Raw genomic sequence first — 25,815 nt, 5'->3', positions numbered from 1 at the left:
TGGTGGTGGTAGTGGTGGTGATGGTGGTGATGATGATGGTGGTGGTGGTGGTGGTGATGATGATGGTAGTGATGATGGTGGTGGTTGTGGTGGTGATGGTGGTGATGATGGTGGTGATGGTGGTGGTGGTGGTGATGATGATGGTAGTGATGGTGGTGGTAGTGGTGGTGATGGTGGTGGTGGTAGTGGTGATGGTGGTGATGATGATGGTGGTGGTGGTGGTGATGATGATGGTAGTGATGATGGTGGTGGTTGTGGTGGTGATGGTGGTGATGATGATGGTGGTGGTGGTGATGGTGGCGGTGGTAGTGGTGGTGATGGTGGTGATGATGATGGTGGTGGTGGTGATGGTAGTGATGATGGTGGTGGTTGTGGTGGTGATGGTGGTGGTGGTAGTGGTGGTGATGGTGGTGATGATGATGGTAGTGATGATGATGGTAGTGATGATGGTGGTGGTTGTGGTGGTGATGGTGGTGCTGGTGGTGGTGGTGGTGGTGGTGGTGATGGTGGTGGTGGTGATGGTGGTGGTGATGATGATGATGATGATGGTGATGATGATGATGGTGATGGTAATATTGACTATGATGATGACGATAATGATGGTGATGTTAGGCCATTTGTGCATGGTAAGTCCATAGGAAGTATGTGGATTTTTCTCAGGATAAGATGGGATGAAATACACTTTCTTGTCATGTGTGGAAATACTCCCTTCTTGTCCTTGTTCAAATCTTTAATGACTGTCAGATTCTGTCTAGGACAGACAGATGACATCTATGCCATCACTCCCCAATCCCTCATCCATGGCAGACATCGCTAAATGGTAACAACCTCCATTCTTTCTGAGTTCAAGACAGCTCTAGAGGGCTTACCAACAAAATACCCTTGGCAGTCGCTACTCATTCAGTTGAAGTTGCCGTGGGATTGTGGGACAGACTTCAAGGAAATTAGGTTCCTCAGCGTGTGGAAGGCTCTTTGGTTTTCCAGGAAGGCATTCGTGAACTGGGAGGCTCCGCTCAAGCTCTGCTGGGTCATGACTGAGAACAGGCTTGATCCAAGCCCATCCACACCTCCTCCTGACCAGCGTCCAGGAGAAGTTAGCAGCAAGTTTGGCCCGCACCTTTGGTTCTTCCTGCAGAGGGGTGTACATTCACAGCTCTCCTGGGGATTCACTGAGGGATCAGACACTCGGAGAAGGGGGTGCAGGTGGCCAAGGGATAGTCTGCGGATGGCCTGGTAGAGAAATCCCTCCCTGGGTTTCTGCGACATTCTCTGGAGTTTGTCTACTGCGTCTGCACTTTGAGGGAGCTCTCTAAATGCTGCTTACATAAATAGATCCAGAGATACCCAAAGAACCCCCAGATTTTTGCCACTTCCTCCCATCCCTACAACTCTTCATACTTTCTCTTCCTGTCTTTCTGCAGATTACACCCATCAGGTCCTGACCTCCACCCCCGGCGGTGAGTAGTAATTTGGGCCCTAGCGTTGCTCTGCCTTAAGGCCCATCTCTCCTCCTCACTATGCCTACCCCACATCCCCAGGGACACAAGGGGCCTGGAAAGCTCCAGTCTATCCCCACCTTCACTCCCAGAATTAGAAAAGACAAGCCTGGCACAGGCCTGAGGATGGCCCCATGATGGGCCCCGTTTGGCTGGAGAGACCCTCCTTCCTGCCATATTCACCTCACTGTGTTTTCTTCTCAGTTACACCAGCCTCCACCATCTCCCCAGCAACCTCAGCGACCCCCATCCCTGCCTCCACAGGTAGGAGCTTCCTCTCTGCCATTCCTGTCGTGCAAAAGTCGGGTGTACTTGGCCAGTGGCAGGTACACATGGAGTACCGTGCCCACCCTTCCTTCCTTTTTTCCTTTCTTTTTTTCTTTCTTTCTTTCTTTCTTTCTTTCTTTCTTTCTTTCTTTCTTTCTTTCACTCAAGAAGCATTCATTTAGCCCTTACTGGATGAAAGGCCCTGGTAATGCAGCAGCGAACAGAATAGAAAGGGCCCTAGTCTTTGATGGGCTTCCAGCAAGAAAGAGAATAAGGACTTGAGTGTACAAAGAAGTATTGACTTACAGTCAGCATGGTTGTGGGGCGAGTTCCGCAGGTGTGGGAGGGGGGCTTCTTTCTCTTGAGCACTTGTTTTTCATTTCCAAGAAAGAAGGGAGCGGCGCGAACTATGTGTGTACCTGAAAATGCCCTCCTCCAGGTCCCGGTTAGGGATTTCAGCAGACTTTGGTTGGGCCAAGGGCTAACTTGCCATTCTTGGCTTCTCAGTGGCCCAAGGCAGATTTTGATCCAGCCATTGACCCTGCTGAGGGTCCTGGATGACCCATCATTCCTAACGCTGTCTTTCTTGAGTCTCTACTTACTCATCAGCTAGGGCCTCCTGAAGGTGTTCTGACCACTGACCACTCAGGCCAGAGGGAGCAGGGCACTGTACGGACCTGTCCTTGGTGCTAGAATGGATGGGTGAGGAGCGCACACTCTGTGACCACAGTGCCCAGGTTTGAACTGTGCTCTGCCATTTATAGGTTGTGTGACTGCGGGCAAATTATTTAACCGTCCTTGGGCTCAGTTTTTACATCTGAAAAATGGGGATAAGAATACTATCTCCCTCTGAAGGGTTTGCCTCAAGGCTTACATGGGTTAAAATTTAAGTGAAAGACTTAAAACGGCCTGACCCATACACATGCAGTGTGTTCCTCCAAATAAATCTTTAAAAATCAGTAAATGATCGGCTCTCACAGAAATAATTTGGGTTAAAAAAAACCCTCAAAAAAGGGGATGTCTGGAATTTCAGCCAACTGGAGGGTCAGAATGTTTGCTTTCTGTGTGATGATACATTTAACTCCGTAGTGTGATTTTCCACACTTATCCCCAGAGCCCCTCACTTAATGCTAATGTCTGGGATCTCCTTCCTATGGAAATTGCCCATCTTGGAGGAAGCCCCTCCCCAGTGAACGTGGGATGACCCACGCTTAGGCTCACTGACGTCTCCCTCCCGCCCCCACTGCAGCCACTGGTCCTGCCCTGGTGCTGTTTACTCTCAACTTCACCATCACTAACCTGCACTACCAGGAGGGTATGAGTCGCCCTGGTTCCGGGAGGTTCAATGCCACCCAGAGAAACCTGCAGCGCCTGGTGAGAGCCCCGCCCGCCGCTCTCCTGCCTCACCCCCCCAGGCACCACCTACCTGCTCTCTGCCACGCCCACGGAGACCCCGCCTACCTCACCTGTGCCGGCTACCTTGCAGCCCGGGGGTGCCAGCCCCCACCCCTCTCATTTCTACCTGCTCCCCACCACCCCCCCGACCTTCTGCTCACTTCCCTCTCCTTTACAGCTCGGACCCTTGTTCAAGAACACCAGTGTGGGCCCCCTGTATTCAGGCTGCAGACTGACCTTGCTCAGGTGAGTCCTTGCAATCCCCGGCCAGGGCTGCCTCAAGGGCTCCCACGCCCCAGGAGTCCCCACCGCTTCCTTCCCGCCTTCTCTGTCCATGTCCTCGGCAGAGGCGGAACTCGGGGCACCAGCTCTAGGATCAAGGCCTCTTCTGATTGTAACCACCCCCCACCCCCACTAACACACACCCCAGATTCTGTGGAGCCCCTCAGCAGGATGGGGACCCTAGTCTGGTCATCCTTCCAAATTCCCTCCTGTCTGCCTCTGACCAAAGAGGACATTTCCTTTAGGTTTTCAGTTCTGTCCCCAGGATGGAACTCTCAAGACAAGCGTGCCTTTTCTCCTTGTTTTAATCCCAAATTCCAGCTCTTCCCCTGTCTCAGGCAGGAGCTGTCCTGTCCCCATGCCCTGAGGTTGCAGGTTTCACACTCGCAATTTGATACAAATCCTCCCACCCATTGGCTGTGCGCACAGCCCCTCACTTGCCCTGGCCCCTTCCTGTCCTGCCCAGGGGTCCCAGGAGCCCTGCCTGGGGACTCCACCTATTGTTACCCCCACCCCCCACCCCCAGGCCCGAGAAGGATGGGGCGGCCACTGGAGTGGATGCCGTCTGCACCCACCGCCCTGACCCCGTGGGCCCCGGGCTGGACAGAGAGCGGCTGTACCAGGAGCTGAGCCGGCTGTCCAGTGGTGCCACCAGGCTGGGTCCCTACACCCTGGACCCGGACAGCGTCTACATCAATGGTGAGGGATTGCCGTCTGCGCCGCCATCTCCACAGGCCCCACATCCTCCTCTCCATTCCTCCCTCTCGCTCATTGCTCGCCGTCCTCACCCCTTCCCCCTCTACCTGTGCAGGTTATACCCGCCAGACCCGGGCCACCCCCCCGAGCAGTGAGTATTCAGAGGCTTCAGAAGTCCCTGCAACCCTGTGAGTCCCTCTGCAACCTTAGAATGGAGACAGCCAGGAGCCCACTGCCTGCCCTCCGCACCCCTGCTCCAGCCCCAGCCTCGGGTGAACGGGGACCTATACCCATTAAAGCCCCAGACATAGGCGCTGGGCCCTGGCATCTGCAGGATGAGGAGGTCCCCACCCTGAGCACTGGTCTGCTCCCAGCTTCTCCGATGACAGAGTGTACGTCAATGGTGACTGCTGTGTCGGGCCGTCCTCCGCGCTGAGGGCCTCTGCTGCGTCAGGGTTCTGCATGAGTTCAGACCTCCACTGGGGGTTCACATTTCCAAGGGCTTTGAGCAGGTCCTTTGTCTGTCTGGCGATGGGGGCGAGTAGACTTTGCTCCCTTCCCGTGCATAATCATCTTCCTTTTTAAGAATCACAGCTGCGATGCGCCAGCTGCCATCTCCCCAGCAGCCAGGTTGCGTCTTCACTGAGGACCTCTCCCTTCCCCTCCTCACTGTCACTCCCCCTCTTCACAGGTTACACCCACCCAGCTTCAGCCACCGCCCCCAACAGTGAGTATTTCAGACTTCTGTGAGCCTGGGCCCACCACCCTCTCCCTAAAGATAAGAGCTGCTCAACCAGCCAGGCCTTCCCTCCTGTTCCCCCTTTCTGGATGGGAAGGAGTCCAGAGGATGTGCATGGAAGTGTGGGCTGAGCTGGAGGGGACAGGAGCCACCCCTCCCTGCAACACAGCCGAGGACGATGCCCCGACTCCAGGCTAAAGGGGGCATAAAGCCAGGCACACAGTTTATAACTAGAGCCCCCACTGCCACCATTCCCTTACAGGCATAACACACCTTTCATTTCATCCCTTGTGTTCTTTTCCCTCTGCTGCTGTGACCCCTGCATCCTTCCCCAAGTCCTCTCTGGCTCCACCCCTCAAGCCTACAAGTAGGAAAGTCCTACCGGTACCAAAATCATTTCTACAAAATCATTCATTCAACATCACTTCTTCCCTCCTTATTGCTTACTTAGCTTCCCCGGGGAAACTCATGCATTTCTGTGGGTTTCAGGGACCATCTAGCTGTTCAAGGTCCAGCTGTTCAGAATCCTAATCCTGAGTCCAGCCCACTCCACACAGCAGCTCCTGGCCCTTGGTCCACCCACCTCCTGGACATCACCCAGCCCCTTGGTCTCTGACCCTGAAGTCACTATCTTCTCCCAAACTCGCTCCTTTTCCTTATCACCAAAGGCAGGAACACAGGCGCCAACCTTGACCCTCCCTCTCACTCACCTCCCATCCATCCATCACCAAATCTTCCTTTCTCCCTTCATAATATCTTGCACGTCCTTGCTCTGCATCTGTCATTCAGCCTTTATTCAGGCCACTGGCATTTTGTGCTAGGACTGGTGCAGTAGCCTCTACTCTGTCCTACAGACCTCTGCACAGCAGCTGCCGACGACCCTCCCAATGTACCCCTGTCCACAGAATCCCCGTCTTGTTGACAATCTTTGGGTGACTCCACCTTATCCATAAGTCATGCCCAAACCCCTGAGCTAGTCACTGCTCCCCTTTTGGGGCTCAGAGGGCCCCTTCAGTCTCATGTCTATACATGGCCATAATGAAAACAGTCAAGTCCCTTGAGTGCAACTGCTCTGTCCTCCTGCCAGGCTCATACCCAGACTGATTTCTTCTGCTTGAGTACTCTTCCACTTGCTCAGCTCCTGTTCACCTAATTCTTATTCATGCCTTCGGTCACACCTGAAATGATGCTTCCTCCCGGAAGCTGTCCTCAGTCCTTGGTTGGGTGCCTCCCTGGAACTGCACACCCTCCTGGTTCCGCATGACGGTCTGGCTACTCTCCTGGCCACAATTTTAGGAGACTGTGCCCTGTTTACCCTTGGCCCGCAGAGCCCAGCACAGACCCTCGCACACATTAGATACCCAATATACACTGGCTGAATGAATGAGCGAAAGTTCCCGATGTCTAAAAATCCCATAACATTTTCTCCTTTAGCTTCTGCGCCCATGGCTGTACTTAGGTCCATTCCTGGTGCTCCACTGTTAGAGCTCCAGGCAATCTTAGTCCTTGCTGTGGTCCAAACTGGACATTTTTCTCTCCCCCCGCCCCCGCCACTGCAGCCACTGGCCCCACTCTGGTGTCCGTCGCCCTGAGTTTCACCATCACTAACCTGCACTACACTAAGGACATGGGGCTCCCAGCTTCTTCCAAGTTCAACTCCACTGAGCGGATCCTCCAGGACCGGGTGAGAGCCCCTCAATGACCACCATCAGCCCCTCCACACGCCTGCTCGTGTAGCCCTTCAGCCCCTCTGCTCACCCCCCTCTCTTTCCCCACCAGCTCAGGCTTTTGTTCAGTAAGACCACTGTCGGCCCCCTCTACGCTGGCTGCAGACTGGCCTCGCTCAGGTGAGACCCCCAGATGGAGGGATGCCTTGGGTCTGGTGGACCTTCATGTACTGGCCAGCAGGGCTCCGGTGTCCAGCACCCACCATAACACCTTCATGTGTTCCTTGTGCCCAGGTGGTGGGAACACTCAGTCCTTAGAAATGAAGTGTCACGTTTCTACTTACAGAATTCAGATGATCATTTGTTTTAGATGAAAGCTTTCCTCTTGGAAGAACCACTGTATCTTGTCTTCAAATTCCAATTCAAGTGTTTTCTGTTCTTAGATGTCTGAGGGTTGTCTCAGACGAGAGACACTTAGTAGAGCCCCCTTTGGGCTTGAGCCAGCCCTTTCTGTCCCCTCTCAGCCACCTGCCTTCTACGCTCTTGCTTTCCACATCCAGAAGGACCCCTCCTCAGTATTCCATGTCCACATGTCCTTCCTTCCCCAGGCTTGAGAAGGGCGGAGCAGCGACGGGAGTGGACATGATCTGCACCATCCACTCTGACCCTGCGGGCCCCAGGCTGGACAGAGAGCAGCTGTACTGGGAGCTGAGCCGGGAGACCTATGGCATCACCCAGCTGGGGCCCTTCGCCCTGGACAGGCACAGCCTTTATGTCAATGGTGAGGAGCTGTGCTCCGGGCAGGGTCCCTCTCCTGGCCAGAGTTTTGTGTTTCTCTAAAAGGAGCTGTGGTACATCTCCTTCTTCTCTGGTCTTGGTTCTGATAATGTAACCATGGGCTCCAGCCACCTATAATGTCCTTGCATGGACACCTCCTCCTTGAACATCCCCTCCACTGCCTCTTCCCCTTTGCTTTTCCTACAGAGGCCCCTAAAGCCTACGTTTCTCTTAATCCTTTGTGCTCACCCTGACTCTTGCTCAGCTCCTCTGGCCTTCTCTCCACAGGTTACACTTACGGAACCACAGCCCCGACCACCACTAGTGAGTATTCCTGGCCCTGGTTTCCTGGGTCCCAATCCCACTCTGTTCTCCTTTACCTCCTGTCCTCAGTGAGGAAAACACCTGGAAGGGCCCCTCACTCATCCCGTCACTCCCCGGGTTCTGGTGGAGAGTCCCAGCCCAGGGCAAGAACATCTCACACCCAGATCTGTCCTCCTACCATTCTGACCCTGGCGTGGTTATCACTCGGATTCTCCTAAAACCCTGCCCTGTACTCTTCTCGTATCTTCCTACTCACCTCTCTGTCCGCTATTCTGAGAGTGTCTCAACGTCAGTGTTGCACCATTTGTTGGGTTTTCAGTGAACACGTGTTGAAGCTGACCGCCTTCCTGGCACCGTGCTACGTTACATGCTGTCTGGTCAGCTCTGGCTGCCAAAGCAAAATATCACAGGCCGGGTGACTCAGATGACAGAAATGGATTTTCTCACAGTGCTGGAGGCTGGAAGTCCAGAGCAAGGGGCCAGCAGGGTCGGTCACTCTGAAGCCTCTCTCCTTGGCATGCAGGTGGCACCCTCTGGCCGCCTCTTGGCTGGTCAATCCTTTGCAGACACATTCCCGGTGTCCCTCTGGGTCCTAATCTTGTCTTATACCAATAGCAGCCAGATTGAATTAGGGGCCAACCCAGAAGCCTCATTTTAACTCAGTTACCTCTCTAAAGGCCCTGTCTCCAAATACAATCCCCTACTGAGGTGCTAGGGATTAGAGCTTCTCAAATTTTGGTGTGTGTATGCGGGGACGAGGGGGAGACACAATTCATCCAAAAAACATGCACTTTACCTTTTAGTTCTCCTTGCTCCAACCATGTGACTTAGCTCCATTTCAACTCAGGCTCAGAGAGGCTGCCAAGCCACACAGCAAATAAATAATAGAACCAAGAGTTCCTGTGACTCCAAAACTCAGTCTCACGCATCTATCAGTTAATTTCTTTAGAAAGAGATGCTGATTTTTGGTGTGCACCTGTTGTGTTCGAGTTCGACCCCAGCAAACCCTGGAATGAGGACCTTGTAGCTTTTTCAAGAATTAATTGCCCTTGCATTAGAAGTGTGTTTTTGCAAGCCTCTCAGACTCTCTTCTTGGGTCCGTCTCTGATCTTTTACACCACAGCATCCTCCTTTGCTCCTTCCAACATCAGCAGGGTTTCGGGCTCCTCAGGTCCAATGACAACCATCTTTTCCCAAATGATAGGAGGAAAAATAAGTTAAAGTCAGTTACATTGACTGTGTTTTGTTGATCAGTATCCAGTTCTTGGAATACAGCCAGAAGCATTATAGGATCAATTCAAAGTACATGGAGGGAAGGCAAGATGGATGGATGGATGGATGGATGGGAGGAAGGAAGGAAAGAAGAAAGGAGTGATGAATGGAAGGAGAGCAGAAGGTGGATGGGCAGATGGAAGGAAGAAAAGATGAATGAAAGGGAAAAAAGGAGGGAGGGAAAATGTCTAAACAGAAGGAATAGATATGGAAGAAAGGAAAGATGGATGGATAGATGGAAGAAAAGAAGGAAGCAAGGAAAGGTGGATAGATGGAAGAAAGTGGGGATAGAAGGAAGGACAGACAGAAGAATGCGTAGAAAGAGGTATGAATGGAGAACAAGGAAGGAAAAGAAGGACTGAGGAAGGAAGGAATGGTGTATGCAAGGATGGTGGCTGGATGGGTAGATGTCATGGGTGGATGGATGGGTGGATGTCATGGGTGGATGGATGGGTGGATGGATGGGCAAGTGGGTGGATGGATGGAGACATGGAGGATGGATGGGTGGAAAGATGGATGGGTGCACAGACAGATGATGGAAGAAAGGAAAGAAGGGATGGAGGGAGGTGGAAGAAAAGATGGATAGATGGAAGAAAAGATTGAAGGAAGAAAGGATGAATGCATGGGTGAATAGAAAGAAGGATGGAAGGAAAGAAGGAAGGATGGAAGGAAGGATAGACAGAAGGGAGCTCGGAAGGAGTAGTGAACAGAAAGAAGGGAGGGAAGAGGAGAGGTCAGTTTTTCTTCCAGAGATTTGTCCTGAACAGTTAACCCTGTGCTGCTCACTGCTTATCTATTCTAGAGTCAAGCCACTGGGCCTCTGGTCTTACTTGCATCAGATGTCATTTATAGTACTTCTCCTGGGGTCTACAGAGGTCACCCCAACTATTGAACACTGAGCCAGCTGCATGTGTCTAAGCAAGAGCGTGTGTCTTCGCAGGGGAGTCATGAGCAAGGACTCTGGGATTGGAGAACCCGAGTCCAAACCCAGACGCTCCCTCTCCAGTCATGTAACCCTGGGCAGAGGACCATTTACGTACTGTGGTTCCTCCTTCGTTTAGTGTGGATGATTCTAGCGCGCGGCTCATATTTACCCAGGTGAAAAGCTCCACATGTAGTGAGTGATCAGAAACTATTTGCTCAGTTGTTTTTTACAATGACCACTTCTGTAGTGCTTACTCCATGCCCGGCGTTGCGCTTAAGCACTTTACAGAATTCGACTTGTTCAAACCTCATCACAGCTTTTGAAGGAGGAATCATTATTACCTTACAGATGAGTAAATCCAGGTGCAGAGAGTTTGCTTACAGCTCCTGGTTGGCTTTTTTGTTTTTTAACACAATGCATGGAAGATTGGCATACCTGGGTGTAAGAGAGAGAGAGGAAAAGAAAGACAGAGGCACAGAGAGATATAGAGTTAGAGATGAGGGAGCAGAGAGACTTTGGGGGACAATGTCTGGGGTTTTTCCCAGTTCCACATCAGTGTGGTAAGTTGGAGCCTTCCCTTCCCGGAAAGAACAAAGCCTCTAGTGTGTGCACAGAGCCCTCCCCTCCTGTACCTGGGTGGGACTAGCATCTCCGGCCCCCAAATCAGGAAGCCTGTGCTTACTTGCTGCTGGAGTTGTCGCCATTCACAAGTGACACTCGGGTTTATCGGGAGGAGGACAAGAGGCCCTTGGAAGCCCCACTATGGGTGGACGTTGGGCACCCCAACTACACACGAGCCTTGGCTCTCTCTGCACCTGTCACAGCTGGAGAGGTCAGCGAGGAGCCATTCACACTGAACTTCACCATCGACAACCTGCGCTACTCGGCGGATATGGGCCGCCCCGGCTCCCTCAAGTTCAACATCACGGACAGCCTCATGCAGCACCTGGTGAGAGGCCAGCTTCCCCGTGCCTTCCTCCACGACCTCTCTTCGGGGCTGTCACCAGCTCTGACCGCACTGGCCCTCTCCTTCCTCTCCAGCTCAGCCCGCTGTTCCAGAGAAGTAGCCTAGGCGCCCGATATGCAGGCTGCAAAGTCACCTCACTAAGGTGAGAGCCCCTCCACCCACCCACCATGGCCCACCACTGAAGGACAGGACTTCTGACTGCGGGGGCCACTCCTCGTTGTGGCAGACTGTCTTGGAGGGTCCTTTTTGGCATCTGCGTCTTCATAATACATTACTGTTATAATTGTGACAAAATGCGTGTAGACATAAAACTAGCCATTTCGCCATTTTCAAGTATACATTTCAGTGGCACCTGTTGCGTGCACGGTGCTGTGCACCCATCGCCGCTGCTGGTGCTGAAACTCCTCGTCACTCTCTACCCATCAGGCGATTACTTGCGCTTTTCTGGGTCAGTGTGCGTTCTGCTGGTGTTTACAAAGCACTTTTCCATCTGTGTTGTCCATTCCACTGTCACTGCTGCAGCTCCTGAGGCAGGTGGGGGTGCCGCAGTGACAGCGCAGGCACTGCCCCTGCACTCGTCTCGTGGAGAAAGCAGAAACTCAGTGGGAGAATAACTATCTAAAAGGGTTTTGAATACAGTAAGGTGATGGAAAGCAGAAGTGCACAGACGGGAAAGCAGCTTTACCAGGGCACAGGGTAGCTGTCTGGGGACGTGATTTTTGATCAGTGTCCCAGTTGGAAAAGAAGGACTTGGCCATGGAAACTGTTCCAGGCAGAGGAAACAGCATGGGCAAAGGTCCTGAGGTAGGCATGTTCAGTGAACAGCAAGGAGGCCGGTGTGGCTGGAGCAGAGAGAGAGGGACAGAGAGAAAGGCGGTGTGTTTCCAGGCAGCAGCAAGGTATACACTGTGTAGAATCTTGGTGGGGATTGATTTTTTTTTTAATTGTGGTTAAATACACATAATAGAAAATTTACCATCTGAACCATTTTTAAGTGTCCGGTCCAGTAATGTTAAGTATATTCGCATTATTGTACAACCAATCTCCAGAACTTGAAAAACTGAAACTCTATACCCATTAAACAACAGCTCCCTGCTTCCCTCTACCCCCAGATGTTAGCAACCGCCATTCTGCTTTCCATCTCCACAAATTTGACCACTCTGGGTACTTCATACAAGTGAGATCATATGGTATTTGTCTTTGCGTGTCTGTCTTATTTCACTGATCATAACGTCCTCAAGGTCCATCCACGTTGTGGCAGGTGTCAGGATTTCCCTCACCTTTAAAGCGGAATCATATTCCATTGTATGGATATATCATATTTTGTTTTTCCATTCATCAGGACTTTGGTTTTTACATGGAGCAGGCAACGTGTGAGGTGCTAGGAGTTCAGGACAACAGTGAGCTAAACTGCCCCATTCCTTGACCTCATGGAGGCCACTGTCTGTAGGGAACAGGAACAAATAATATATATTCACACTGAGGGCCATCAGGGCTCTGATGGGGAAGTATGAGGTCCTGTGGCAGCCAGGACCCTCTCCTGACTCAGCCAGTTCTTGAGAAGGAAGAGATGTCTAAGTTGAGATCTGAAGGATGACCTGGAAATCACTGGAGAGTAAGGAGAGAAGGGGAGAGACCTGCAGACAGAAGTCACTGCATGTGCAAAGATCCTGGGGTGAGAGAGTGTGTCCAGGCAGAGAACCTGTGAATGGTTCAACAAGGCTGGAACACAGGACGTGAGGTGTGCGGTGACCACAGGTGGCGAGGTGCCACGTGGGCTGCAGTCCCTAAACATTAATCTCTCCATCCTCAGGTCTGTGAAGAATGGTGCCAAAACAAGGGTGGACATCCTCTGCACCTACCGGCAGCCCCCCAGCAGCCCGGGTCTGCCTGCCAAGCAGGTGTTCCATGAGCTGAGCCGGCAGACCCATGGCATCACCCGGCTGGGTCCCTATTCTCTGGACAAGGACAGCCTCTTCCTCAATGGTGAGCGGTTCTCAGCCCCCCTCACTGCTTCCACCCCTCATCCCACAGGTCAGGTCTCTAGGGGAAACCTTACGACAAACTAAGGTGTGACTCGCAACTCCATACTGACCCCCACCCTCCGACAGTCATTTTGTAAGCCTGTCCCTGATCACGCCTGTTTTACAGATGAAGAATTAGAGGCTCTGAAAGGTTAAGGAATTTGCCCGGTGGGTGGAGCTAGAGAAGGGTGGAGCCGGGCATGAGCCCCAGCAGTGGGCATCCAATGCTATGCCCCGCCCTATGCCTTTAACTCCTAGAAGGGTCATTCCAGGAGAGACGTGGGGAAAGAAAATCCCACATGTGTCTCCCCTCCCAGCTTCTCGCCCTAGACCGGGGATGGGCTTCTCTTCTGGCTGGGGCCCCAATGCCAGGAAGTTAGGCAGGCACTCTGAACATCTGGGGGGGGGTCCAAGTTTTGGACATGCTGGGCATCAGCCTAGAAGCCAGGAAGGGACCGTGTTTAAGAGGGTGACCCTCCTCTGGGGTTCTAAGAGGCAGAGCACAGAACATGGTGGGGTGTATTGGAATAACTCAGCTTCTCTCCTCTCTGTCCCCAACTTGGGGATGGCATTTGGCAACTCACACTTTCTTATCACCATTGCCATGTCAGGTGGGCAAGGAGACATCCTGGTCCTTTATGACTCCCATTTGAGCAAAGAGGGAGATGTACAGAGAAGGCAGGGGACCTTCCCATGCCATTAGTAGGTTTGTGGTCTGTCTGGGTCTTGGTGTTCTGAGTTCACATCTGTTCCCTTCACCTTGGCTATTACGGGGGCCAGTTTAGGCTACTTCCCCCTGAAAAATACGCTTCATTTGGTTCACTCAGTGGGCAGTCACCAGCGTCTTCTATAAACCAGGCCTCGTGCCTGGCACCAGGCTACTCGGGCTACCTGTCCTAATGTAAGCTGCAAAGGGGCAGAGACATTTTTTTCAGGGCTGTATTCCCCAAATGTAATAGAACATGGCACATACTAGGTTCTCCATAAATATTTGTGGGATGGAGAGAAACACTGGAGGGAGGGTGGAAGGGCAGATGGTAGGATGGAGAGATATGTGACGGAATAAATACGTGAACATAAATGTGATGAGAGTCTCTCGGGGGCATGCTGGAGAGGTGGATAGGGAAGGGTCAGCTCTACCTGGAAGATCAGGAAAACCTTAAGGGTGGAGATGACATTTGAGTCTGATCTTAGAAGATGCCTGGATGCTTATCAGGTACGCGGAGGGAAAGGCATCCCGCAGGAGCCCCACATGGACAAAGGCATGGAATATCTGGGATTGTTCTATCATCTCCCCTTATGTGTGACATTTTTGTTTCCAGGTTATAATGAACGTGGTCCAGATGAGCCTCCTACAAGTACGTATCTTTGCATCTAGTACCCGTATCAGCCTCTATGGGTCTTCAGCCAAACTTTTCTCCTCACTAATAAAAGGAGCTTGCCCCAAACTCAGCCTGCTCTCCTGAGTGGGGCCAGGTGTCAGTGGGAAGAAGAATGCTGAGTCCTTGGTCTCTTCTGGGCCTGCAGGCATGGCATTGGCTTTCTAAACTTTCCACACCCTTCTGGGTTGGAGGAAGAAATTGAACAAGCATTTCCTACAGGGATGCAGGTTGAGGTCAGATGATGAGTCCGTTCTCCTGGAAACGAGATCTCCTACAAGAGCCACAGAAGGGGCCTCAATGTCAAGCTGCAAACTGCGGTGGCCACTCAGTGGTTTGGCCAAATTTGCCTGTTCAGTTGTCCAATGGTCCATTCATCTATCTTTTAATCCATCCATTCTTCCATTCTCTGAGTTTTCTCTCAGTCTTTTCCATTCTTCCTTCCTTCCTTCCCTCCATCCATCCTTTCTTCCTTCTTTCCCTTTGTCCATCCATGCATTCATCCATCCTTCCTTCCTTCCATTCGTCCATCCATCCTTCTTTTCCTCCTTCCCTCTATTCTTTCATCCACCCATCCACCCATTCATCCATCCATCTTTCCATCTCTCCTTCTTCCCTCCATCCATCCTTCATTCCTTCTCTCCTTTGTCCATCCTTCCATCCATCCATCTTTCATTCTTTTCTTTCTTCCATCCATTCGTCCCTCCATCCATGCTTTCTTCCTTTTCCCTCCATCTCCATCCTTCATTCATTCTACCCTTCATCCATTCTTCTATCCTTCCTTTCATTCATTCATTCATTCATCCATCCATCCATCCTCTGCCTATTCACTTGCTTGTCTTTTCCTCCTTTTTCCTTCCTTCCATATCTCCAACTTTTCTTCCTGTGTTTATTCTTGCTTTCCTTTGACCCTTCATTTGTTCATTCTTCCTCTGTCCTCAAGGTATCCCATCTGTCTGTCCACTTTTCTTCCCATTCATCTCCCTGTTCTCTTTGCTTAGTCTCTCTCTTGTTCACCTACCCTTACTTTCTTGGGTTTATTTCACTCATGGGCTCACTCACCCCTCTGTTCACACAGTTCCTCTTTCTCTTACTCTCATTTATGGCACACCTGCAAATGTTTGTCCTGGGACAACCCCTGCTGGAGCCCAGGCAAGCTTTGGAGAGTTTCTCCCACTCCGTGGGGACTCTATTCCTTCCTGATGACTGCCCTTTCCACAGCTCCTGAGGCACCCACCACATTCCTGCCTCGTTCATCAACACCTGTGCAACCAGAAGCCACCACAGGTATCTGGGAGATTCTTTTTCCTTCCCAAGAAAAGCTCTCCAGTCCCACACCTCTACCGGTCAGCTGTAAAATTCTGGTTTAAGACAGTCATGTCAGTCGCAAAGATTATACTGTTGCATACCCTCTAACGCATACAATCTAAAGCATACCCTCATGGAGCCCCCGGTCTTGCAAGATCAGCAGACCATTATAACACAATGTGAGATATTTTGGGGAGAGGCACCTAGTATAATTTTGAAGGGAAGGGCTTTCTGGAGAAAGTTTCACCCAAACTGAGTCTTTAAGAATGAGAAGGGATCATCCAGGAAAATAGGGAATGAAGAGTTTTCCTGGTATACGAGATTCAATGAGCAAAGGCTAAGTGGCCAGAAACAGCATAGTGTATGGAGATAATTGAGAGGATTTGGTTTGCATAAAACACAAAGCTTAACCTGGAGTAGACGGGTAAGTGAAGCTGAAAGGTTGGCAAGAATCATATTGGGAAGGACCTTGAGTGCCAGGTCAAGAAGCTTGAACTTGACACTGAAGGCCAAAGGAAGCCTTGGATAGTGGTGAATATACTGAGATTTTCACTTAAGAAAATTTCTTCGAGTGTTCAGTGTAAAGAACGTTCTTTAGAGAGGACATCGTGTAAGTCTGCAGGGGTGTTGGTCCAGGTGAGACAAGATAAGGCTTGAGCTGGAACAGGATAGAGAGGATGTATGTGAGGACCATTCTCCAAGTGGACTTGGGGTTACTTGGAAGGGAGGGAGGAAGAGATGAGTGACATGCTGGTTTTGACTTGGGCGACCAAATGGTGGGTGGTGGTGCCCCTGGAAGAGAAGATGACAGAGTATAATGAATGCAGGTCTCTTGCCAACTCTCAGTAGCCATCTCTCCCGTCTCTTCTTGTAGCTATGGGACATAATCTGAAGATGTTCACACTCAACTTCACCATCTCCAACCTCCAGTTTTCAGTGGACACGAGCAATGGCTCAGCTATGTTCAGCTCCACCAAGAGGACCCTGCAGCGCCTGGTGAGACCCTGCTCCCCGCAGCTCCTTGTGGGATAAATGCCCACCCTTCCCCCACCCTTGTCTCTCTTGTTCATCCTCCTCCTCCTCCTTCCCCAGCTTGGATCCTTATTCCAGAAGAGCAGTCTGGGCCCCTTCTACTCAGGTTGCAGACTCATCTCCCTCAGGTAGGACTTCTTCCTGAGCATTTGTCAGTAGTGACCATTTTGGTGACCAACCCTTCCAGTCTTCCCACTGACCTCCCATCTGCTCCTCTCTCCTTGTGGACCCCATAGTGAGGTTTTAGGACCTCTCTTTGGAGTCCCCACATCCCTCTCTCCCCAGACCTGAGAATGACGGGGCAGCCACCCATATTGATGCCATCTGCACCTACCGCCATGATTCCATGGGCCATGGGCTGGACAGAGAGCAGCTCTACTGGGAGCTGAACCAACTGACCCATGGTGTCACCCAGATGGGTTTCTACACCCTGGTCAGTGACAGCCTCTTCGTCAATGGTGAGTGATTTACAGCAATCATTATTGGTCCCCATTCTACTTTATTTCCTTTTTAACAAGTCAGCCCAAGTTCTGATTAGGAGACACCCTCCCCAGACTCTCCATGGAGAGAGTCTTTCCCGTTATTTCAGGTAAATAGCATGAAATTCTTTGACAAATTAATATAATGAATTTTAATTTGAACCCCAAATGTCTGACTCATGGAATCTCTTGGGACAGGAGTTCCTCTATGTGAGGCCCCTCTATGTCAGTGATTCTAATCTAGAGGCAATTCTGCCCCTAGATTCTGCCCCTCAGGAGACATTGACAATGACCGGAGACATTTTGGTTGCCACAACTGGGGAAGAGTGTTACTGGCATCTAGTGGCTAGAGGCCAGGGAGGTTGCTAATGTCCTCCAACGAACAGGAGATCCTCACCACCAAGATTTACATAGCCCCAAATATCAGTAGTTCCAAGGTTGAGAAACCCCGCTCTACATGGCCCCTGGTTCCTAGATGGGCACCAGACCAACTAAGCATACTTCACCACAATTCTTTAATTATCCAACTCGACGAAATTAAGGTCTTGTAACGTGCCACTACAGCCTCGGTTCTTTATGGGTCAGTACATCGTCACACCCAGTGAATGAGTAAATGAGTGAACACATGGGAGATACGTATTTCAGCCCCATATTTGAGGATCCCCTGCAGTTCACATTCGCTCATTCAACAAACACATAGACATTACCATTCTGTCCAAAGCCACATGCTGGGTACAGAGATAGAGCATACAGGTTCTCTCCCTGAAAATCTTATAACCAAGAGAACCAAATATTACTTAGGAACACACAGAAAAGGCAGAGACACTGTTATTCACAGGGTGCCGTGGAAGCACAGAGGAGGGACAATTCAGGGAGGGCTAGAAGAGTTTATCATGTACCCAGCACTGTACTAGGCCCTGGGACATGGCAAGAACAAGACAGATGGATCCCTACTCTCCTGGGGTTCCATCTCATTGGGGTTCTGAAACATGAGTAGGAGTTTTCCAGGAAAAGCAGAGGATTGAAGAACATTCCAGCAAGTGGGAACTACATAACCACAAGCAGAAAAGCTCACCCCGGGAGAATCTCTGTAAAATTTCAGTTTTCACCCTCTGTGGGGTGACTTTCCATTTGGAAGCCCCTAGCGTGTGGGCCTGAGTTTGGCTGATGGTGACAGTAGGCACCATGCTTCTCTCTGTGCTAAAGGGTAAGCCTCTCCAGCTGTCTTCTCTTCCTCTCATTGGCTCCAGGCTATGCACCCCAGAGTTTATCTAACCAGAGGGAGTATCAGCTCAATTTCCACATCATCAACTGGAACCTGAGCAGCCCAGACCCCGCATCCTTGGAGTACACAGCCCTGTGGGGGGACATTCAGGACAAGGTAGCGTCTCTCTCACCCGTCCTCTCTCTCCTTGCCCTGGGTTCCCCCCTCATTCCTCTGTCTGATTCACATCTATTAAGTAATTATTCCAACTCTGCACTTTCCCTATGTGTTCTGAGTTCTCTCAGTTTCCAAAGGTGGTGCCTTGGCTGCCTCCCGCCTTTTCCAGATGGGCAAGCTGAGGCTCAGAAAGGGAAGTGGTGTGCCTAAGATCACACAGCCAGGATTTGAACTCAGAACTCCTTTGCTCCAAGGCCTGTGTTTTTTTACTGGCTCCAAAGGCCCCCCGCAGCCCCAGGAGGCCTCCATCTCACCCACTGTCCCCACCCTTTATTCCAGGTCACCAAACTTTACAGAGGCAGCCAACTACAAGACATATTCCGCTCCTGCCTGGTCACCAACTTGACGTAAGTTGGGGAGGTTGGAAGCTGGCTGAGCTGGTAGCTTGTGGCTCTGAGCTTCTGTCCTGACACAGTCATTGAGCTGAAAGTCACTGACATGGTACCCATGCTCCCCCATGTCCCTGCCAGCTCTTCCTACCGTCTCCTTCCATAGGTCTTCAAGGGGGAAGGCAGGTAAAGAATTAACCTCACGGGGCCACCAACACTAGCCTCCACCACCTTCTCCTTTTCTGGATACTTTCAACAAAGATCAGCCCAGTAATAGCATTTCCCATGGCCACACCCCTGCTGAGGTTCAGAGAAGTGAAGTGAACAGCTCAAGATTGCCCAAATTGGGTTTGAACCCAGGTCCGTGAGGAATGGGTGGAACAACTGCGAAATCTACACTGGGGAACAGGAGGATGGTGGGACACAGTGCCGACTTTGAATGTCCCCAAACTTCAGTTCCTTTGTCTTTAAGAGGGGGATAATTATAGTAATGCCGTCTACCAGAGTGATGGTGAGGGAATGTGTAAGTCACTTCCTGGAGGCGCTCAGTAGATGTTCATGATCTTTATAGTTATTTGTTCTATTCCCAACTCCTGGAAACCTGGTGTTTTTGGTCAGTGTCTCTTCTCTAGCCTGGGAGATAATATCTCGCTCCTCATCTCTAGGTCTTGAGGTCTATAAAACAGGAACTCAGGAGACACTGCTGGTGTGGAGTGATGGCTGAGTTCCGTGGTCTCTGTCCCTAGGTTGGGCTCCATGCTGGTCACCGTCAAGGCACTGTTCTCTTCCAATGTGGACCCCAGTGTGGTGAAGAAAGTCTTTCTGGACAAGACTCTGAATATCTCATCCCACTGGCTAGGCGCCACCTATCAGCTGGCGGACCTGCATGTGACAGGTGCAAGACTGGGGGCTGGTTTCATGGCTTGAAGAGATGGGGCAATGAGGAAGGATGGGGCTTCTCAGTAGCAGTGGAATGGATGGAAGTTCTGGAGGGGAAAGGGGGGCTTTCCGGAGGCCCATGTTGACAACCCATGGCTGTGGATCAGCCAACAGGAGGTAGGAAGAAAACATATAGCAATTGCACCCAAGGGAATGGTTATTTTTACACATAAATCTTTCCAGCCCAAAACGTAGAGTATCCTGAGTTGCCCTCTTAGGCCCTCTGGCTATGAGTCATGCATTGATTGATTGAAGGACTCATTCATTCATTCAACAACTGTGTCATGAAAGTAAATAGGTACTGGTGATGCACTGTGATAACTGCTATAATCAGGGAATTTCAAGAGCTTATGGGAACCCCAAGGAGGGATACACACAACCCAACTGGGAAGTTTTCCGGAGGAAATGATAAACAAACTGAGAAGTGATGGCGAACATGACCTAGCCAGTGGGAAGAGATAGGGAGTTGAGCTACGTGTGTTTATAACCTGAAAGACAGAATATCTGGGGAGGCTAGAAGGTGTTTGGTGTGGCTGCAGCAAACACTTTGACATGGGAGAAGTTGCAGGTAAGCTATAGATGCAGAGAGGGACTTTCTTGGGCACCAGAATGGTTTACAGAGGAACACGACACAGAGTTCTGCTTTAGAAAGCTCACCCTCTGGGTGTTGGATAGAGAGAGGATTGAGAGGGAGAGAAGACCAGAGGCAGCAAGACGCATTAGGAACCTAGGTCAGCAAAGGTGTATGACAGGTGTCCCCCGAGGTGATCAGTACCCGCACTTGCCTTCTGTGCCCCAGTCGGGCCAAGTTTCCTCTTCCCCGCATACTAGGGAGCTCTCACAGTGCTTGGGGGAGAGTTGGATGGATAGTGGCCAGGTGGAAAGAGGGTCTCCTGTAACACACCTTTAAAAATCTGGCTCAGGTCACGTTGCCAGGAACAAGTAGACTAGCTGAAATGACTTCTTCGCTAAAATCTTCACCTGATCGGGACTTTAATATCTTCTTTTTATTGTAGAAGTGGAGCCACCGGCTTATCTACCAACGGAGAAACCAACCAGCAGTCCCAGCCCCGAGCACTTCCAGCTGAATTTCACTGTCACCAACCTACTCTATTCCCAGGACATAGCCCAGCCAGGTACCACCGAACACCAGCGGAACAAGAGAAGTATTGAGAATGCGGTGAGAATGGGGTTGTGTGTCCACTCTGTCCCCATGTAGAGACAGACCTATGGACACTGGGCAGTCAGAGGGTGATTTTTCATAACAATTCATGAAGACAGGTTCGTGTGCCCATTTACAAATTAAGAAACAGGCACAGAGAGTTGCAGTAGCTAGTTCAGGGTCATGTAGCTAAGTCATACCCTGGAATGGGACGTCGTTTGGTACAAATATCTGGGCTAATGTTTGTTGGGATAAGAAAAAATAGATGGGAACTATGCTCAGTGGCTAACGATTCTCTGATGCCACTGGGCCCGGGATGGGGATCAAGGGAACATCACCCTGTCTTTCAGCTCAACCAGCTCTTCCGAAACAGCAGCATCAAGAGTTCTTTCTCTGGCTGTCAAGTTTTAGCATTCAGGTGAGTTCCAGCTCAGGACCGAATCACTCTGGAGACTCTCACTGTCCTTCAAGTAAAAGTGTCCCCATGTCATGGTCCCAGTTTCTAGCTCTTATGGAAGATAGCCCTGGGAGTATAGAACTCTTACCTAAAACCCAACTTGTTCCTAAACCAGTGAGCTGAACTGGCTTAGAAATTTGAGAGAGCCAGGGTAGGCCTCCGCAGACATGGAGGTGCCTGGTGTCGGGGCCATGGAATATGGGGTGTAACATCCATGCCTTGAGAAGTTAGCTGTTGAAGTCCGGATCCATAGAAGACGGGGTGGCTAGAACCACATGACTTAGAGTCCAGCAGTCTATCTGTGCTGCTCAGGAGGGTGGACACTGATCAGTGAGGCAATCCAAACTGTTTATACATCTACTGAGATATGATTCACATAGAAAATGTACCCCTTTGAAGTGTACAATTTAGTGGCATATTTATCGAGTGGTACAACCATCCCACTATCTAATCATGGAATATTTTTTTTTAAAAAAATCCTGTCTCCATTAGCAGTTGCTTCCTATTCTTCCCTTTATTCCCATCCCCTAGCAAACAATAATTACTCTCTGTCTCTCTGGATTTGCCTATTCTGAACATTCCATACAAATGGACTCATATGCTATGTGGCCTTTTGCGATTGACTTCTTTCCCTGAGCATAATGTTTTCAAGATTCATCCATGTCGTAGCCCATATAGGTACTTCATTCCTTTTTTTTATGACTAAATAATATTCTGTCTTAGAGCTAACCGCTTTTTCAAAAACTTTCATTTAAATTCAATTTAAGTAACATATAGTGTATTATTAGTTTCAGGGGTAGAATTTAGTGATTCATCCGTTGCATGTAACAGCCAGTGCTCATTACATCAAGTGTCCTCCTTGATGCCCGTCACCCAGTGACCCCATCCCCCCACTCACCTCGCCTCCAGCAACGCTCAGTTTGTGTCCTAGAGTTAAGAGTCTCTTACGGAAGCAAACCACAAGGGGCGCTATACCACTTCGCGTTTCTCCATCCATTCGTTGATGGACCTTGGGTTATCTCTACTTTTTGCCTATTATGAATAATGCTGCTATGATCATTCTTGTGCAAGTTTTTGCGTCAGTTTGTATTTTCAGTTCTCTTGGACATATGCACAGGGCTGACACTGTATGGTCACGTGGTAATTTCATGTGAACTTTTGAGGAACTACTGGACTGTTTACCACAGAGGCTCGGCCGTTTCCCATTCCCACAAACAATATCTCAGGGTTCCAACCGATCCAGATCCTCACCAACAATTGTTCTTATCCTTTTTTTACTATAGTCATCCCAGTGGATGTGAACTGGTATCTCACTGTGGTTTCAATTTGCATTTTCCTAACGATTAGTGATGTTGAACATTTTTTCATGTACTTATTGTTCATTTCTTTTTTTCTTTAATGGCACAAAAATGTTTATTATCTATTAAGTGAATATAAAACAGATTATAAAACAGTATGATTTCAATAGTAGTTATTAACGTTTGTTGATTTCTTTTTCTATCCTAGGCACTGTATTAAGTGCTATACATGTATTTTTCTTAATTTTGCCCCGTAATAGCCCTATGAAATGGGTAACATTGATGAAGTTGAGTGACTTTATTTTTTTAATTTTTTAAATATTTTTTATGATGTTAGTCACCATGTAGTACATCCCTAGTTTTTGATGTAAAGTTCCATGATCCATTACTTGCGTATTACATCCAGTGCACCATGCAATACGTGCCCTCCTTACTACCCATCACCAGCCTATCCCATTTCCCCAACCCTCCTCCCCTCTGAAGCCCTCAGTTTGTTTCCCAGAGTCCACAGTCTCTCATGGTTCATTCCCCCTTCTGTTTACCCCCCTCTTTCTTCTTCCCTTTCTTCTCCTACCGATCTTCCTAGTTCTCATGTTCCATAAATGAGTTTATTGTTCATTTCTCTGTCTTCTTTGGAGAAATGTCTATTCAAGTCCTTTTCCCAGTTTTACCTTTTTTTTTTTTATCGTTGAGTTATAATCATTCTTTGTATGTTCTGGATACTACACCCTGATAAGATATATGATTTGCAAATATGTTCTTCCATTTGTTACATTACCTTTTCACCTTCTAGGTACTACCCTTTGAAACAATCATTTTTAATTTTGATGACTCAATTTATCAATTTTTTTCTTTGGTTGTTTCTGATTTTAGTCCCAAATCTAATAAACCATTGCCTAATCCAAATCAAAGATTTATACCTTGATTTTTTTCTAAGCATTTTATAATTTTATCTCTTACATGTAGGCTTTGATTTATTTTGAGTTAATTTTTGTATATGTTGTGAGGTCCGAGTCCAACTTCATTCTTTTGTTTGTGGATATCTAATTGTCTCAGTACCATTTGTTAAATAGACCATTGTTTCCCTATTATCTTGGCATCCTTGTTGAAAATCAGTTGTCCATGATTGCATGAGTTCGTTTATGGATGCAAGTTCTATATAAATTTTTTATTTAAATTAAAGTTAGATAACATATAGTATCTTATTAGTTTCAAGGGTAGTATGTAGTGATTCATCAGTTGCATATAACACCCAGTGCTCATTACATCAAGTGCCCTCCTTAATGCCCATCTCCCAATTACCCTATCCCCCACCGACCTCCCCTCCAACAACCCTCAGTTTGTTCCCTATAGTTAAGAGTGTGTTACGGTTTGCCTCCCTGTTTTTATTTTATTTCTCCTTCCCTTACCCTATGTTCAATTCCACTGACTATATGTTTATTCTTATACTAATGGCCACTGTTTTTATTACTGTGCTTGGTAGTAAGTTTTGGAATTGGGAAATAGAATTCTCTAGTTCTGTACTTCCTCCATACTGGTTTGCTATTTGAGGACCCTTGCAACTCCATATGGATTTTAGAATCAGCTTGTTAATTTCTATAAAAGACAGCTGGGATTTTGGTAGGGGTTGCACTTAATCTGTTGATCAATTTGGGGAGTATTTTAACAATAATAAATCCTCAGTCCATAAGCATGGTGTGCTCTTCCATGTATTCAGGTATTTTAAAATTTCTTTCAACATATTTTATAGTTTTCGGTATATAAATCTCACAACGCTTTTGTTAAATTTATCCCTAAGTGTTTTGTATTTTCTTCTTTGATGCTATTATAAATAGAATTATTTTATTAATTTCATCTTAAGAATGTTAATTACTAGTGTATATAAATACAATTGATTTTTGTATACTGGTCTTATATCTTACATTCATGCTGAACTAATAGTTTTCAGTTTCGTGTGTGTGTGTATTACGATTTTCTATATTTAATAATATGTCTTCTGCAAATAGAGATAATTTTACATCTTTCCTTCCAATCTGAATGCTTGTTCTTCTTTTTCTTGCCTAATTGTTTTATTAAAATTACATTTATTAAAATGTAAATAAGATATGATATGAGGGAAGACAACACTGTCTTGTCTGTGGTCTTAGGAAAAAATTTTTGTCTTTCACCACGGAGTATGGTTTTATCTGTCGGTTTATCATGGACGCTATTTTTCAGGTTGAGCAACTTTCTTTCTATTCCTAGTTTGTTTAGCTTTTTATTTTTTTCAATCGTGAAGGATGTATTTTCTCAAATTCTTTTTTTGGGTGTGTCTGAGGTTGTGTGTTTTTGTCCTTTATTCTATTAATATGCTTTATTCCACTGATAATTTTTTTCAGATATTAATATCTGAAACCTTTTAGCTAGAGGTGAGAGATTAAGACCTTTTCAAGTATTCACACAACCCCACACACTTGTGACCTTCTAGATCTCCCCCACAAACCCACTGGAGCTTTTCAAAACCCCTCAGGGACATCTCATACCCACTTTTTAAAAAGTTTTTGACTCACCTCTTGCCTGCCCCAACCGGTATTGCTCCCTCAGGCAGCTGCCATGTTAAACAACTATCACTGATTGTTTTTAGCACGTGCTCTGGAAATAGGCTTTCCTCACTGAAAAGTCTCTGAGTCAAATAAAGACAAGCCCAGAAAATGGGGCTTTTTAAAGGACTCTGCAGACAAGTGAACCATTGAAAATTCAATGGGAATGGGTCTTTTGGGGGAATTCCAAATAGATTATGGCTGCTAGGCTGCTGGTTTTCACAGCTTCCATGGTTCTCATACTGGTGGCTTTCAAAGTTTCTGCGGATATTATGAGAGCAAGTTGGGAATAATGCAAGTTCTAATGCCGTAAATCTTGTTTCCTTTACTAAGATTCAGCCATTTTTTTTTCTTAACTAAATGATCTTCAGATTGGCAGGCCTTTGGTTAATTTCTAGACTACTGAAAAAGTTGGTTTTGACCATTCTTGCTAGTGTTCTCAATGATTTTATGGATTTTTGGATGTCCTTACTGAAAACATTTCAAAAATGTTCTCCCCGTGGCTTTTTACTTATAAACTAATTAAACTAAATAAAATGAGACATTCAGTTCCTCACCCATGCTAGCATATTTTAAGTGCT

General features: G+C 48.4%; 1 protein-coding gene across 1 annotated transcript in view; it reads left to right on the top strand.

Annotated features, from left to right (window-relative positions):
* LOC100473192 (mucin-16) overlaps window positions 1-25,815 on the top strand; it is a 42,441-nt gene that overhangs the window by 8,278 nt on the left and 8,348 nt on the right. Inside the window, 23 exon segments of the mRNA XM_034660029.1 lie at window positions 1,422-1,457; window positions 1,701-1,760; window positions 3,013-3,137; window positions 3,337-3,404; window positions 3,967-4,139; window positions 4,828-4,863; window positions 6,435-6,559; window positions 6,655-6,722; window positions 7,151-7,323; window positions 7,608-7,643; window positions 10,665-10,853; window positions 10,856-10,949; window positions 12,621-12,793; window positions 14,154-14,189; window positions 15,432-15,497; window positions 16,393-16,514; window positions 16,611-16,678; window positions 16,836-17,008; window positions 18,280-18,410; window positions 18,750-18,817; window positions 19,546-19,694; window positions 20,755-20,918; window positions 21,251-21,318. Coding sequence (XP_034515920.1) covers window positions 1,422-1,457; window positions 1,701-1,760; window positions 3,013-3,137; window positions 3,337-3,404; window positions 3,967-4,139; window positions 4,828-4,863; window positions 6,435-6,559; window positions 6,655-6,722; window positions 7,151-7,323; window positions 7,608-7,643; window positions 10,665-10,853; window positions 10,856-10,949; window positions 12,621-12,793; window positions 14,154-14,189; window positions 15,432-15,497; window positions 16,393-16,514; window positions 16,611-16,678; window positions 16,836-17,008; window positions 18,280-18,410; window positions 18,750-18,817; window positions 19,546-19,694; window positions 20,755-20,918; window positions 21,251-21,318 — 2,401 coding nt within the window.

This window comes from Ailuropoda melanoleuca, chromosome 4, assembly GCF_002007445.2.
Source record: "Ailuropoda melanoleuca isolate Jingjing chromosome 4, ASM200744v2, whole genome shotgun sequence".
Classification (NCBI taxonomy): domain Eukaryota; kingdom Metazoa; phylum Chordata; class Mammalia; order Carnivora; family Ursidae; genus Ailuropoda; species Ailuropoda melanoleuca.
This window is presented reverse-complemented; position numbering and strand designations above follow the sequence as displayed.